Source organism: Bubalus kerabau, chromosome X (assembly GCF_029407905.1).
Source record: "Bubalus kerabau isolate K-KA32 ecotype Philippines breed swamp buffalo chromosome X, PCC_UOA_SB_1v2, whole genome shotgun sequence".
NCBI classification, from domain to species: domain Eukaryota; kingdom Metazoa; phylum Chordata; class Mammalia; order Artiodactyla; family Bovidae; genus Bubalus; species Bubalus kerabau.
Window position 1 is genome coordinate 129,000,381 of NC_073647.1, and position 17,666 is coordinate 129,018,046.

The 17,666-nt window shown below is 38.8% G+C and overlaps 1 protein-coding gene across 7 annotated transcripts in view; it reads left to right on the forward strand.

Moving 5' to 3' along the window:
* Nucleotides 1-17,666, forward strand: part of DMD (dystrophin) — a 2,389,494-nt gene that overhangs the window by 2,346,044 nt on the left and 25,784 nt on the right. For all 7 annotated transcript variants that reach the window (XM_055564496.1, XM_055564495.1, XM_055564498.1 and 4 more), the window contains 2 exons: nt 3,645-3,888; nt 5,059-5,182. In XM_055564496.1, coding sequence (XP_055420471.1) covers nt 3,645-3,888; nt 5,059-5,182 — 368 coding nt within the window. The remainder of the gene's footprint in view (nt 1-3,644; nt 3,889-5,058; nt 5,183-17,666) is intronic.

Genomic DNA, 17,666 nt, shown 5'->3' on the forward strand with positions numbered 1-17,666 from the left:
ATAAATAACTCATTAAAGGAGAGCTTCATGGAAAACTAGGCCCAAACAAACACCTGTCTGGAAAAGTTAGATAACTTTGTGAGAAATAAGTGGTAAGACGGTAGTCATTTGTTGTACTATTCTGAAGCCCATGTCTAAAAGCAATGTTTTCAAAAAGATCATTGTGGATGACCCACTCTGGTAGAAAGAGTTTTGAATAGGATTCTGCATATAAAAAGGTGTTATCAGTTGGGACATTTCAATGAAGGTGGATTTCTTTTAGCGGATACTTCAAACAGAAAAAAATAGATAATTTCTATGAAATGAAACCCTCTGAAGAGTGGATGATGCTTCAAGTTCACAGAAACATTTAGATGATTGTCAATTAAGTGGCCAGAAATTGGATTTAATTAACATGAACTACTTGTGTTGGCTTACACCCAGAGGACCTATGTACAGAACCTAGCTAAGGGTAAACTTATTTTGATGAATTTCTTCTTATTACTGCTTTGTCAAAGCAGATTGCTAGGAAACAAACTACATGATAACTCTCTGTGAAGACTGACAGCAGACAGAATTTCAGTCAATACAAACCTGCATTACTTGAAACAGATTCCTGGAAAAACTGGTAACATTAGGTATAGGGTAGATCTTTGTGCATGCTAAGTCACTTCAGTCGTGTCCTGACTCTTTGTGACCCTATGGACTGTAGCCCACCAGGCTCCTCTGTTCATGGGATTCTCCAGGCAAGAATACTTGAGTGGGTTGCCATGCCCTCCTCTAGGGTTCTTCCCTGGGTAGAACTTCAAACAAAAACAAAAAAAGAGATTAAATTGGATTGAAATAAAATCTTCTTTGGTGTGGAGGTCCAGCATTTTGAAACTGGACATTCTGGAAGATGTGCCATTCCTGAGGAACATTCATTCCAGGTATGGAACAACAGAAAACATTTTCCTAAGAGGAAAAACCCTCCTGCAAAACAAGAGCCTCTGGAGACACAGGTTTGATCCCTGGGTTGGGAAGATCCCCTGGAGTAGGAAATGGCAACATGCTCCAGTATTCTTGCCTGAGAAATCCCATGGACAGAGAAGCCTGGCAGGCTACAGTCCATGGGGTTGCAAAGAGTCAGACAAGATTGAGCACACACACATAACAGAAAGCCTGATCATAAGATTATTTTTCCTCCTCCAACTGGACAAGGTAAAAACTCTTCTTGACTGCTCACTACTTCTTCTCCTGTCCTTTCTCATTGATAGAGATCTTCCACCTTTGTAGCTAGGACATTCTCTAACCCAATGAAATAACATCTGTGAACAAGAGAAATCTACCATCCTATTTTGGTGTTCATTATAACTGGAAGAAGGATACCAAGAGTTCTAATCATTTGCTGGGTACCAAATAACAGAAGTGCCCTCTGTTGGTATCCTCAACAATTTGAAAGCAAGAAGGAAACCCATACCCCTAAATGTCTATATTAAAAAACATTAAAATAAAGGACTTAAGTATTCAACTTAAAAGCTAGGGGAAAAACACATTAAGTTATAGGAGATTATTTGACATAAAAGGCGCTTGGGGTAACTGAAGAGCTTAACCACATCCCTGATGTAAAGACTCAATAATGCAAAGTCAGCTGTTTCCATTTTATTCCATACAGTCAGTGTCACTCAAACCCTAAATGTCAACAAGGATTTTCCTGGAATAGGAAATCTTGACTCTAAAATCATAGAGATGATCAAAGAGATATGAGGAGCCAAGACAATTTTATGGCAGAACAAAGTGGGAATGAGCAGGCCTACCAGATCACAAGATATTCACAGCCAAGGTGTGGAATTTGCACAGGGACACACAAATAATAAACCAACCACAGAGAATAGAGACCTCCGAAGCACACTTGTGTATTTATGGGTGCTCGATGGACTATAAAAATGCCATCGAAATCAGTGGGAGTCAGGGAAAGGTGGACTATACAAGGCACAGGGCTGGCTTAATAAGTTATCTATGTCAGGGGGAGTCAAGTTAGATTTCATGTTCACACCAAACAAAAGATTCTGGGTTAAGTTGTAAATGTGAAAAACAGTTGTAAACTCTAAAATGTAGGTGTATGGGAGATTTTCTTAAAACATGACACTCAGAAAACATGGAGGAATGTTTTGAAATGAAAAATTGTTGTAGAATAGGATGCCAAGAGTAAAGGTCAAAATTAGCTGTGCTAAGATTTGGCTAAGAGATAGTATTTGCTATGCTATAATTGGCAATAAATAAGCATCTAGAACATATCCAGAATTTGCATAAGAAAAAGACAAGCCAGTAAGGAAACAGCTACGGAAACATTAAAAGCCAACTAAGATGAAAGATGTTCATCCCCTAGGAATTCCCTGGCCATCCAACGATTCTGTGCTTTCACTGCCAAGGGTGCGGGTTTGATCCCTGGTCAGGGAACTGAGATCCCATGAGCTGTGTGGCACAGCCAAAAAAAAGAGGTCAGCCTCACCAACAAAATGTACCCATCACCTGAAACTTACATGTTTGGTAATGCCAAGGATTTGATGAAGATGTGGCCAAATGGAAAACCTCACTCACTGATGGTGGGAGAGCGAATTGGTATAAAAACATTTAGGAGAGCAGTTTGGTGATCTGTGGCAATGTTGATGGTGGTGCTAGAACCCAGCAATTTTACATCTACATATATTCTGTAAAGACTCGTTCAAACAAGTATTCAAGGAGACAGGTAGAAGGAAGTTTGTTGTATCGCTGTTTGTATTGGGAAAAGTTGGGAACAACCTAAATGGTCTTTGACAGGAGAATGTTGATGGCATATTCAAGCTGCAAAAGAATGTTGAAGGCAAAAAGCAGCTCTTAGAATGGGATGTACATGCTTCAACAAAGTTCTTAAAGTTTAAGAACGTGCTATGTTAAATAATGCTATTAGATTGAATCGCATGAAACGGCCATTTATGTAGGTTTAAAAAAGCTGAATATCACCATCTTTATTAAGTTCAACCTAGTAATGGTGGATATCATGGTAATGATGGATATGGAACTCAGGATGGCATTATCTCCTTAGGGATAGTGGTGAGCAGGGAACTGATATAATAAGGAGAACTTGTGGGGAAGCTTCAGCTGTAACTGTCATATTTTATTTCTTCAAAATTTTGAAGAAAATATGGCATATGTTAAGTATATTAAAGCACCATGGTAGGTACATGGGTACACTCTTACTATGTTCTTCTACCACGCTGTTGAAAATATTTGATGATTTGTTTAAGCAAACCCAAGTGTCGATAGAAGTAGAAGAATTATAATCTGATGACATTCTAGGGCAATATTTACACAATGATTAACTCCTTTGCTGCTTAATTATGTAAACATAGCACTCACAAGGCTTTTAAGTATAGAAGATTGAAAAGCATCTCCCCTCACACACACCGGGCAGACACTTCAAACTTTATTTTTATTTTTATTTTTATTTTTTTTTTCTTTAAGCATTGCTAAAATCGTCATCATAAAAACCATTCATTAAGTGCCTCTCTTTTGCTTGCTATTGTGTTTGGTGGCGGTCAGATATATCTCTCTGCCATTAGTATAAGAAATATGGTGATGATATTCAACTTCCTTTTTCTTGTTTTTTCCCTTGTTTTTCCCCCCACTTCTTTGATGCCAAATAGGAATCTGCAGGCTGAATATGATCGTCTCAAGGAGCAGCATGAACACAAAGGCCTGTCCCCACTGCCGTCCCCTCCTGAGATGATGCCCACCTCGCCACAGAGTCCCCGGGATGCTGAGCTCATTGCTGAGGCCAAGCTACTGCGTCAACACAAAGGCCGCCTGGAAGCCAGGATGCAAATCCTGGAAGACCACAATAAACAGCTGGAGTCCCAGTTACACAGGCTCAGGCAGCTGCTGGAGCAAGTGAGATACCCCTCTCTCTAACATGGGATCTTTACAAAAATCCACTTTCCCCACTTACAACTAAGAACTAGAACTCTCAGTCCTTTTCAGAAAGGCAGCAAACATTGATTTGGTCATTATTCAGTGTGTGCTTCGCCAAGTGCTAGATAGCAAGGGATATAAGAATAGGAATGAAATGAGCATGTTGTTTTATGTTGCTTCCAGATTGTGTTCTACGAAAATGTGTTTTATTTGACCAATTTAAAATTCATCTTGGGAAAAAGATGCAGAAAGGTTTCTACTGGTATCCGAAAGTGAAATTTTTACCTCTTGAAAATCAGGAGCTCTCTTTTTTGCAGTTACTCTTATTTTGTGATATGCCTTTGGTTTCTTTTGATAATCCCTAAAACATAATTTAAGTGGCTGTTGAAAATATAGCAGGATATTGCATTGTAGAAGACCCTTCCCTGCACATAGTCCTGGCTTTCTGGGAATTATAAATTTTGAGATATGGTCTCTCCATCTTATTGCATAATACTTCACAAAAGTGTGAATTTTCCATTACATTTTTGTGGTCTCATTTGGGCTTCCCTGGTAGCTCAGTTGGTAAAGAATTCACCTGCAACACAGGAGACCCCAGTTTAATTCCTGGGTTGGGAAGATCCACTGGAGAAGGGATAGGCTACCCACTCTAGTATTCTTGGGCTTCTCTTGTGGCTCAGCTGGTAAAGAATCCGCCTGCAATGCAGGAAACCTGGGTTTGATCCCTGGGTTGGGAAGATCCCCTGGAGAAAGGAAAGGCTACCCACTCCAGTATTCTAGCCTCAAGAATCACATGGACTGTATAGTCCATGGGGTCACAAAGAGTTGGACATGACTGAGCGACTTTCACTTTCACTTCACATGATTTCAACATTCTCACATGACCTTCTACATCTTTCAGTTAGTGTAATGATTTTCTATATCTTATTCCACTGTAGCTGTACTGTCTTTCAAACTTTTAAGGGGGTATGATTCAGGTACAAAGACAGTATCCATGGACCTTATCAACTGTGAAATTTCCCAAACTTAACTATTTGTGGGAGATTTCTAAGTAGGAAAAATCATAATTTCAGAGTCTTGAGTTTATATTTATGTATTTGTTTGAGTGTTTATTATGAAAAATAATTCTATTTTCTTTGGATGCCTTAGCCCCAGGCCGAGGCCAAGGTGAATGGCACAACGGTGTCCTCTCCTTCTACCTCTCTTCAGAGGTCAGACAGCAGCCAGCCTATGCTGCTCCGGGTGGTTGGCAGTCAAACTTCAGAATCCATGGGTAAGTGTCCGTCTTAGCTACTCCTCGATTTTGTCATCTCTTAAGGTCTGGAAATGGTGAACAATTTGCAGCAACTTTTAAATTGTCTGCTTAATTATTTAATATCAGCTATGGACCAGAGGTTGTCATGAATGCCTTGGGGGTACAGAGATGAAAGACACAGTCCCCTTACCCTCTAAGGTCTGGCTATTCAGTTACTAGAGTAAGGCCTTGTGGTATTCAAGTTTCAGTCATTTGGGAGATCTGAGAAGGATTTTTGATGAATTGATATCTGTGAAGGGTTTTGAAGGACAGAGGAGGAACTGAGCATTTGTTGAAGATGGAGAGATGAAGGCCAAGAGCAGGAAAGAGCCAGGGTTCCAGACATTAGAAACATAGGATCCCGGCAGGAGTGGGGGAAAGTAAGGCTGCAGAGGAAGGTTAGTCTCACAAGGCAGTGATGTGAATACTGGGCAGAGGTGTTTGGTCGGTGTCACAGAGCCGCTGAGCATCATTTAGCAGGTAAGAGATAGCTACAAAGATGCATTCTGGCAGCTTTATCTGTCCCAGGGTAAAACTTCTATAGTTTGAAAGACTAGTGAGAAGGCAGTCATAGAGGCCAAGTTATGGGACTTCTGAGGATGCTTAAGAGATGTCTGGGATGGGATAGGAGGAGATGACTGTGACTTATTTGAAAATAGAGTACCCAAGACCAGGGGACTTACTAGAAAATGTAAGGAAAGGAGGGGAGAGGACTTGGTTGGAAGAAGATGGTGATCCTTTTGAAGGTGGAGACACTGTCTTTGAGGAGGTGGTAAAAGGGCAGTCTGGATTTGAGAGTGAACCTCACAGAATGGGGAGCTGAAAGGTGTGAGAGGAGAAATATAACAAAGGTGCTTGGTTTCAGGGCCTTGGGGAGGACCTCTATTTAGTTGATGGGGGGAGTAGTGTTGGAAGGTGTAGACACATCAAGTCATATTCTCCAGATTGAGAAGGAACGTTAAGACCAAAAAGTGAAGCAGGTAACTCCATAAATGAAAGCCAGCTTTCATTTCTTTTGTGAAGGAAGAGGAGATGTTTGAAGTTGTTTTCCCAGCTTTGCCACACCTCAGTGATTTAGGGCATTGGCTGCTCTTGCCTCCATCTGAGATCTGAATCGAGCTAATCGACTGTTAGGAATGTAAGCAATAGCTCAGCATCTGAAAACATATGCCCTTTTAAAGTCCTTACATTCCCAAAACAATGGCGTTTTAGTATGTCTTGTTATTTCCTACTGCAGGATTTTCTCCTTTTTTGAAGTAAGCCCAGCCTGAGAAGCTAAGTCACATATTTGAGAGGTGAGATACAAACCCCTGGGTGCTTAGAAGTATTAATTATTTAGACCTGTCACCATGAGCCCCGAGGCAGCATGCCTATGAAAGCACCCAAATTATAATATGAAAGCACCTGTGGGCCTGATGATTTGTGGAGCTCGGAAAATCATGGCAGACCCAAATACAAGGACAGAAGTGCATTTGCCAGTGGCTGAGTTAGGCTAAGAGATAACTTGCCAGTGTCAATGGATAAGCTCTATTGTTAGTGAGTTTGTTCTTTGAAGAGACTGAATGAGAGGTGACCCCCCCCCCACTGTTGTTGTTCATTTGCTAAGTTGTGTCGACTCTTTGTGAACACATGGACTGCAGCACACCAGGCTCCCCTGTCCTTCACTGTCTCCCTGAATTTTCTCAAATTCATGTCCATTGAGTCCTCACTGTAAAGAAGGGGCAGGGAAAGACCCTCTTCTTGAAAGATGCACATGTGTTAAAATAAATGCAGTGTGTATCCTCATGCTTTGAAGCTCCAAGGTGTGATAAGGCTGGGATTTGCTGAACCATACTCTGGTAGAATGCCATATATAACCCCAGGACTCTGTAAAGAGAAATATAGGTGAAGTCATACTAGGTGATCTATCTAATGAGTTGGAGTGTTTCCTCAAACCATGACATACTTAGCAATGGTAAGTCTCTGTGTACCATGTGGGCATTCTATACTTATTTTTTTAATGGGATGGTGTGCCATGAAGTTCACATTATGTTTTCAAATAAGACAAATAGAAATGGACAAAGTCTGTCTTCCCAACAACTTATCTCTGACTCCTTAACTTGTACCCAGTCATTCTTTTTAAAGACCGTTTTGTATTTTGTTTAAACAATGTTAAAAGGTTCCTTTGCTGCTTAGAACAACTTCAAACTTAGGGCAGAATTGCAATTTAGTCAACGTTTTGCCAATTTGCTGTATTTATTTATGTTGACATCTTTGTATCTGTGTGTATGTGTGTATACACTATATATATTCCTGTTTTCTGTGCATGTGTAGTTTTACTCATTGAATGACTATATTTCATACATAGTAACATTTCACCCCTAAACATTTTAACATGTATCCTCCAAGGTGAAAAATCTTTTCTTACATAGTCACACTCAGGAAATTAACACTGATATGCCACTATTATCTAATATATAATTTAGATTCAGATATCCCGCATTCTGCCAATAATATCCTTTCTATTAATAGCTTTTTATCTTTTTCATTTAGAAGCCAATGAAAGGTCACCCTTGGCATTTAGTTGTCATGTCTCTTGAGGTTCCTCTAATCTAGAACACTCCCCCAGCCTCTTCAGATGTTGCAGGACACTGGCATTTCAGAAGAGGTCAGACCAATTGTTGTGTAGGATGTTTCTCATTGGGGATTTGCCTGCTTGTTTACTCCCAGCTGGATTCAGGCTAAGTATCTTATGCCAGATTATCACATAGGTGATGTTGTGTCCTCAGCACATCACTTCAAGGCTTTTTCTCAAGATTGCCAGGTAGACCTCTCTCGTGAGTATGTTATGGATAAAACCAGATAAAAATAGAACACACTCTGAAATCATGATCAGCCTCCAGAACATCTCTCCCACTTTCTAAACTGTACAGAGGTACCAGTTTTCCACATTTTCTTCCTTTACCTACCTGCCTTTTTTAGCTTCATTCAGGTGTAAATGATAAAGATGTATTTTTTTAATACAATATCTTTATTTGGCATTGGGTATCCTGACATTTGTTCATTACAGTCCCTTAAAAAAACAAACCAAAAAAACCAGAACAAATTAATCAAAAATAAAGATCCAATGACCCTATGTACATGTAGCAAAGACAGCCCAGGCATCTCTCATGTGCAAGAACATGCACACACGCACAAACAGATACACACACATACTCCCCACACACCCTGGGAGACAGTTAAGGGGTTAATAAGCTTTGGGGAGTGCAGGTAAAGATGTATTTTTAATGTATACATCTTGATAAGTTTGAGCATATGTGTGTGTGCGCATGCGTATATGTATATATATGCACACACACACACACACACCCATGGGCTTCCCTGGTGGCTCAGTGGTAAAGAATCCCGCCTGCCAATGCAGGAGACATGGGCTCAGTCCCTGGGTAGGGAAGTTCCCCTGGAGGAGGAAATGGCAAGCCACTCCAGTATTCTTGCCTGGAGAAGCCCATGGACAGAGGAGCCTGGTGGGCTACAGTCCATTGGGTCGCAAAGAGTTGGACACGACTGAGCAACATGATACCATCATCATAAGCAAGGTACTAAATTCTTCCTTCTTTCTCTCTTTCCTTCCATTTTATTCCTTACCGTGATATTCAAAATCCACCTTCCTGTACAACTCATTTCTTTTCTCCCTAGTTAAGTACTGAACCTCCTTAAAAGCAAAGACTAAGTCTTGCTCATTTTCTTTCCCAATTGATCACCTTTTATGCAACAAGCATTCAGTAAAATGCTTCTTGAATGAATATTTTAAAAATCAAGCACAGTACACCATTATGTAGATACAGAACGATTTACACACTGAGGAAGTTTCACTGGAGTTTCTGGATCAAGATGACAACATAAGATCCTGAACTTCCCTCCTTGCACACAAACACGAAATCTACAACAACTACACACTGAGTAGTTCCCTCTCAAAGACATTTAGGAAATAGCTGAGTGAGTCCTGTACATAAACATTGGACAAACACAAAAGCCCACATCCAGCACATAGGAGATGTAGAAAACAAACCTAACGGTTACCAGGGGAGTTGGGAGATTGGGACTGACATATACACACTACTGTATATAAAACAGATCATAAGGACTTACTGTATAGCACAGGGAATTCTACCCAGTACTCTGGAATGACCTATGTGGGAAAATAATCTAAAAAAGAGTGCATGGATGTATAACTGATTCACTTTTCTGTATACCTGAAGCTAAGAACATTGTAACGCAACTCTACTCCAATAGAAACTAATTTAAAACAACATAGGAGTGTCTGAGCCACAGTCTTATTGTGAACCCCATCCCGGTCATGGTGACACACAGCTAGGAAGGAAATGACAACTATTAGCTTCTCTCTGAGTAGTAAAGGTTTGAGCCCCAGCTCTTAATATGTCCTTCTACCTGAGAGATGGGCTCCCCAAACATCTAACATCCATGAAGTCCAGAAAGCCAGAGTGAACAAAGAGACAGTACTTACAGGGCTCATGGGGACTCACCATGCCTAACACTGCCCCTGTCCAACTGCACAGCATAAAGGCAACAGGCTGGAATGCACCCAGTCTTTCCATGAAAGAGGCTCATTTGTTTATATCTTAAAAGCCTCAGCCTGAAGAGGCAGGCTTCTAATGTAACACTCCAGGGACTGACTTCCATACTATCCAGAGATGATGTAGGCCAGCTAGTGCCATCTGACCACTCCTGCCTCGCTCCAGGTCATTGGTATCTCCCGTAAAGGAGCTTGTGCACATATCTGCTGTTCTGGTAGTCAGTGGGGGGGTTATGTTCACAGCTCAGTGAAATGGTAGCATACCAAAAGAAAAAAAAAACAGCAGTTTTTAAATAGCTAGCTATCTTCCCAGAGCTCAGTGCAGAGGGAGCATACAGAAACTTACGTCTCCCAGTCTTTCCCTAAAAGAGGTCTGTTTACATACTTTAATAGCTGTTGCCGGAGGCTCAGTCTTCCACTCATCTTGCATCTAAGTGCTGACTGAAATCCTCCTCCCCGTTGGAACACTGACAGGTCTGGGCACACCCTCAACTACAGAGGCACTAAGAACAAAAAAGCCTCCTTGGACAATCACGAGAGTTTCAGAGATGATCAAGAGGTAGGGCAGAGCTGAAAAATAAGGCTCATCTCCTACCTGAGATCACCCCTTCAAGATGGAAGGGGTAGCTTGTAGCTAATGCATAGAAACCAACAGAAGGCAAACAAGGCAAAGGGAAAAAGAAAAGAGAAATATGTTCCATAGAAAAGAACAAGCTAAAACCTCAAAAATGACCTTAAAAGAAATTGAGATAAGTGTTTTTCAAATAAAGATTTCAAAACAGCAGTCACAGAGATGCCCATCAAGGTCAGGAAAACAATGCACAAACAAAGTGAGAATTCCAACAAAGACAGAAAATATAAATGACAAAGCAATGAATACAGTAACAGAACTGATAAATACAATAGAGGCATTCAGCAGCAGACTAGATGAATTGGGAATAAAAGATGAGCAAACTCAAAGAGGGCAGTGAAATTCATCCATAATACACCAAGTTTTTAAGTAGCTATATGGTTACTAAAGAGAGAAGGGATAAATTAGGAGTTGGGGATTAACATATACACACTACTATATATAAAATAGATGATCAACAAGGAACTCTTATCAATACTCTGTAACAACCTATAATGGGAGAGATGGATGTAAAAAAGAATATTTGTATATATAACTCAATCACTTTGCTGTACATCTGAAACTAACACAACATTGTCAGTCAACTATATTTCAATAAAAAAATTAAAGATAAAGAGAAGATAGCTTAAGGAACTTATTGTACACCATCAAGCAGACAAAACAAATATTCCTAACATAGAATCCTAGAAGGAAAAGAGAGAAAGGAGCACAAAACTTTCTTAGCCTGAGGAAGGAGACATACTGTCAGGAAACCTGGACAGTTCCCACACCAAGACACATCATAATTAAACTGTCAAATGTTGAAGACAATGAGAAACTCTTAAAAGCAACAAGAGACAAACAACTTCTTACATACAAGGGAACCCCATAAATCCATCAGCAGATTTTTCAACAGAAACTTGACAGGCCAGAAGGGAGTTTCATGATATATTCAAAGTACTAAAAAAAAAAAACAAAAAAACTGCCAAGCAGAATACTCTATCCAGCAAAGTTGTCCATCAGAATTGAGGGAAAGAGAAAGAGTTATCCAGACAAGCAAAAGCTGAAGGAAAGCAGCACTACTAGACCAGCCTTAGAAGAAATGTGCAAGAGACTTCTTTGAATGAAAGGGTCATAATTAGTAACAGGAAAACATGGAAGTATAAGTCTCACAAGGAAGGAATATAATTAAATTCAGAATGGCTAATCGCTTGTACATTCAGTAGGAAGGTTAAAAGACAAAAGTGATAAAAGTAACTGTTACCAAAGTAATTTGTTAATAGACACACAAAACATGTAAATTGTGACACCAAAAACATAACATAGGGAGGAGAGTGAAAATGTAGAGCTTTAGAATGTATTTGAACTTTTGTTATTATCATCTTAAAATAGACTGTTATGTTTCATCTAAACCTCATGGAAACCACAAAGCAGAAACCTATATACAAACGATAGGAAGAACTCTAAGCATGATACTACAGTCAGTCATCAAATCACAGAGAAAGAGAGTGAGCAGAAAGGCAAAGAGGAGCCACAAGACAGAAAATAATCTTTTAACTGGCAGTAAGTACATATAGAAAATGAAGATCATGGCATCTGGTCCCATCACTTCACAGGAAATAGATGGGGAAACAGTGGAAACAATGTCAGACTTTATTTTTCTGGGCTCCAAAATCACTACAGATGGTGACTGCAGCCATGAAATTAAAAGACGCTTACTCCTTGGAAGAAAAGTTATGACCAACCTAGATAGCATATTCAAAAGCAGAGACATTACTTTGCCAACAAAGGTCCGTCTAGTCAAGGCTATGGTTTTTCCAGCAGTCATGTATGGGTGTGTGAGTTGGACTGTGAAGAAAGCTGAGCACCGAAGAATTGATGCTTTTGAAGTGTGGTGTTGGAGAAGACTCTTGAGAGTCCCTTGGACTGCAAGGAGATCCATCCAGTCCATTCTGAAGGAGATCAGCCCTGGGATTTCTTTGGAGGGAATGACGCTGAAGCTGAAACTCCAGTACTTTGGCCACCTCATGCGAAGAGTTGACTCATTGGAAAAGACTCTGATGCTGGGAGGGATTGGGGGCAGGAGGAGAAGGGGAAGACAGAGGATGAGATGGCTGGATGGCATCACTGACTCGATGGACGCAAGTCTGAGTGAACTCCGGGAGTTGGTGATGGACAGGGAGGCCTGGCGTGCTGCAACTCATGTGGTCGCAAAGAGTCGGACACGACTGAGTGACTGAACTGAACTGAAGTACATACCTATCAAAAATTACTTTAAGTGGACTAAATCCCCCAATCACAATATAAGAGTGGCTAAATGGCTGAAAAGCAAGACTTACAGTCTCCCAAGGCAATAGAAATAAAGAAATGGAACCTAATCAAACTTAAAAACTTTTGCACAGCAAAGGAAACCATAAGCAAAATGAAAAGACAGCCTATGGAATGGGAGATACCATTTGCAAATGATACAGCCAATAAGGGCCTAATTTCCAAAATATACAAACAGCTCATACAACTCACCAGCAAAAAAAAATAAATAAACAACCCAATTGAAAAGTGGGCAGAAGACCTAAATAGACATTCTCTAAAGAAGAAACTACAAATGGCCAATAGCCACATGAAAAGATGCTCAGCATCACTAATTATCAGAAAAATGCAAATCAAGACTACATGAGGTATCACCTCACACTGGTCAGAATTGCCATATTAAAACTCTACAAATAACAAATGCCAGAGAAGATGTGGAGAAAAGGCAACATGCCTACACTGTTGTTGGCAGGAATGTAAGCTGGTGAAGGCACTATGGAAAACAGTATAGAGGTTCCTCAGAAAACTAAAAATAGTATGACCACATGACCCAGCAATCCCACTCCTAGGCATATATCCAGAAAAAACTCTAATCCAAAGAGACACATGCACCCCTATGTTCACAGCAGCACTATTCATAATAGCCAAGACAGTTACATGACCTAAATGTCCATCAGCAGAGGAATGAATAAAGAAGATGTGGCACATATATACATTGGAACACTACCCAGCCCTAAAAAAAGAACAAAATAATGTCATTTGCAGCAATGTGGATGTAACTCTAGATTATCATACTAAGTGAAGTAAGTCAGAAAGACAAATACCACATGGTATCACTTGTATGTGGAATCTAAAATATGACACAAATGAACCTATCTATGAAACAGAAACAGACTCACAGACATAGGGAATAAACTGGTGATTGCCAAGGGAGAGGAGATCAGGGTTAGCAGATGTAAACTCTTATATATGGAATGGATAAACAAAGTCCTACTGTAGGGCACAGAGAACTATAACTAGTATACTATGATGAACCATATTGGGAAAGAATATTTACAAAGAATGGATATATGTATAATGTGTATGATATTATGTATAATATGAATCATTTTACCATACAGCAGAAAGTTAGCACAACACTGTAAATCAACTATACTCCCCCCCACCAAATAAAAAGGAGAAAGAAGACATGTGACAAAGAAATGCAATAATACATGACCTGGATCAGAGAAAAAATATATAAGTATATATGTTACACATACATGTATTTGGTTATAGTTATAAAGGGTATTATAAAGGCAGTTGGTGAGATTTAAATATAGTCTACACACTAGATGATAATATAGTGCCAGTGTGGTTCCATAAAATAAGAGTTCAAAGAGATAATGATGAAGTACTTAGGAATAAAGGGGCCTGAACCTTACATTGGAATGAAAATGGGTCACTAATAATAATAACAACAATAACAAATCTATGTCCCTAGAGAAAGAAGCAAAGCAAATATGGCAACATATTAACACTTGGTGAATCAAGGTAAATGGTATACAGGAGACTATTTTACTATTCTTAGAATTTTTCTGTAACTTTGAAATTTAAATAAAATTTAACAGAAGCCTTTCTGACAGAAACAGCAGGAAATAAGACCTTGCTATAGGCTTCCTATTAAAAAAAACTCACTTCAGATGTAAAGACATAGAAAAGGACTTCCCTGGTAGTCCAGTGGTTAGGACTTTACCTTCCAATGCAGGAGGCGAGGGTTCAACCCCTGGTCAGGGAGCTAAGATCCACCATGCCTCACAGCCAAAAAAAACAAAACATAAAATGGAAACAATATTGTGACAAATTCAATAAAAACTTTAAAGATGGCCCACATCAAAAAAATATTTTAAAAAGATGTAAAGACACAGAGATGAAAGGGATGGAAAAAGATATTTCACAGAAATAACCAAAAGAAACCTGGGATAGCTTTACTTATATCAAATAGACTTTGAAACAACTAAAATAAGAGACAAAAAAGGGCATTACATAATGATAAAGAGGTCAGTCCAATCAGACCTATAACATTTGTAAATATTTATTTCACCCAACATGGTGAATATAAGGCAAATATTAACAGACCTGAAGGGAAAAAACAGATACCAGTACAGTAATAGTAGGGGATTTAACCATACCTCACTTAATATCAGTGGATAGGTTACCCAGGCAGAAAATCAATAAGGAAGCATGGGACTATACATTAGATCAGATGAGCAGTTAGAGAACATTTCTTCCAAATGCAGCAGAGTACATTCTTCTCAAGTGCACATGGAATATTTTCTAGGCGGCAACATTCTTTAGGATACATCATATCTTAGACCACAAAACAAGTCTCAATAAATTTAAGAAGACTGAAACCATATCCAGCATCTTTTTGACAATAATATAATAAAAACCAAAAACCAATTTCAAGAAGAAAACTGGAAAATTCACAAATGTGTGAATATTTAATAACACACCACTGAAACTACAAATGGATTGATGAAGAAATCAAAAGTGAAATAAAAAATACCTTGAGACAAATTCAAATACAACATACAAAAGTTATGGGATGTAGCAAAGCAGTTATGAGAGGGAAGTTCATAATAATAAATGCCTGCAAGAAGAAACAAGAAAAATCTCAAACAAAAAACCTGACTTTACACCTCAGGGAACTAGAAAAAGAAGAACAAACAACATCCAAAGTTAATAGAAGGAAAGAAAGATTAGGACAGAAATAGAGATGAAAAAGATAATGGAAAATATCATTGAAACTAAAAGCTTATTTTTAGTTCCTTTTTGAAAAGCTAAATGAAAATGACAAACCTTTAGACAAACTAAGAAAAAAAAAGAACTCAAATATAAAATCAGAAATGTAAGAAGAGATATTACAACTTAAACCAGAAATACAAAAGATCACAGAACTATTAAGAATAATTATATGGAAACAAATTGGATAATCTAGAAGAAAACAATAAATACCTAGAAACATGCAACCTACCAAGACTGAATCATGAAGAAACAAAATCTGAACAGATCAACAATGAGAAAGGAGATTGAATCTATAAACAAAAGTCCCCCCCCCCCCAGAAAAAGCCCATAATCAGATGGTTTCTCTGGTGATTTCTACCAAACACAAAGAATTAATACCAATCCTCAAACACTTAAAAAAATTTGAGACTACACCCCCAAATTATTTTACAAGGCCAGCATTACTTTGATACTACAGACAGATAAGGACACTACAACAAAACTATAGACCAGTATCTGATGAATACAGATGCAAAATTTCTCCAGAAAATATTAGCAGACCATATTCAACAGTACATTAAAAGGATCATACACCATAACCAAGGGGGATTTATCCCTGTGTTGCAAGGATGGTTCAGTGTGTGTGTATATGTTTAGTCGCTTAGTCATATCCGACTCTCTGCAATCCCATGGACTATAGCCCACCAGGCTCCTCTGTCCATGGAATTTCCCAGGCAACAATACTGGAGTGGGTTGCCATTTCCTTCTCTAGGGGATCTTCCTGACCCGGGGATCAAACCCACATCTCCTGCATCGGCAAGCAGATTTTTTACCACTGAGCCACCTGGGAAGCCCAGTTCAATATATACAAATCAATAAATATGATATACTACATTAATGAAAGATAAAAATCACATGATTATCCCAACAGGTGAAGAAAAAGCATTTGACAAAATTTAGCATCCATTCATGATAAAAATTCTCAACAAAATGGGTATAGAGCACATGCATGTCAACATAATAAAGGCCATGTATGACAAGCCCACAGCTAACATCGGGGCCCAGAAAATGGACCACAGCCTTGTCTAACTCAGTGAAACTATGAGCTATGCCGTGTAGGGCCACCCAAAATGGACAGGTCATGGTGGAGAGTTCTGACAAAACGTGGTCCACTGGAGAAGGGAATGGCAAACCACTCCAGTATTCTTGCCTTGAGAACCCCATGAACAGTGTGAAAAGGCAAACAGATAGGACACTGAAAGATAGGCTATTCAGTGGTGAAAGCTTCCACTAACATCAGAAGACAAGAATGCCTACTCTTGCTGCTTTTGTTCAACATAATGCTGAAAGTCCTAGCCAGCATAATTAGGCAAGAAAAAGAATCAAAGGCACACAAACCAGAAAGAAAGTAGTAAATTTATCTATATTTGCAAATGACATCATAATATATATAAGAAAACCTGAAAGGCCCTACCAAGTAACTGTTAGAACTCAATGAATTTAGTAAAGTTGCAGGATAAAAACTCAATATACAAAAATCTGTTGCATTTTTACATGTTAATAACAAACTATGAGAAAGAGAAATAAAATAATCCCATTTATAATTGCATCAAAAGAATAAAATACCTCAGAATAAGGCAGTGAAAAACCTGTACACTAAAAGCTGTAAGACAATGATGAAAGAAATTGAATAAAACATAAATAAATAGAAAGATACTTCATGCTCATGGATTGAAAGAATAGCTGTTGTTAAAAAGTCTTTACCACCCATTGCAATCTACAGATTCAAGGCAATTTCTATCAAAGTTTCATGGCATTTTCCACATAAAGAGAATAAAAAATCCAAAAATTTGTATGGAACCACAAAAAAGAACCTAAATAGCCAAAGCAGTCTTGAGAAAAAAAAAGAGCAAAGCAGGCGGCCTCATGTTGCCTGATTTCAAACTGTATTACAAAGGCACAGAAGTAAAAATGATATGGTTTTGGCATAATGACAGATATACAGATGAACAGATCAGAGGGCCCATAAATAACCCTCACACATATGGGGAATTAATTTACAACAAAGGAGCTAAAAACATACAATAGGAAAGGAGTCTCTTCAGAAAATAGTATGGGAAAACTGCACAGCCACATTCAAAAGACTGAAACTGGACCATATGTGAAAATCCATTCAAAATGGATTAAAAACTTACTGTAAGACCTGA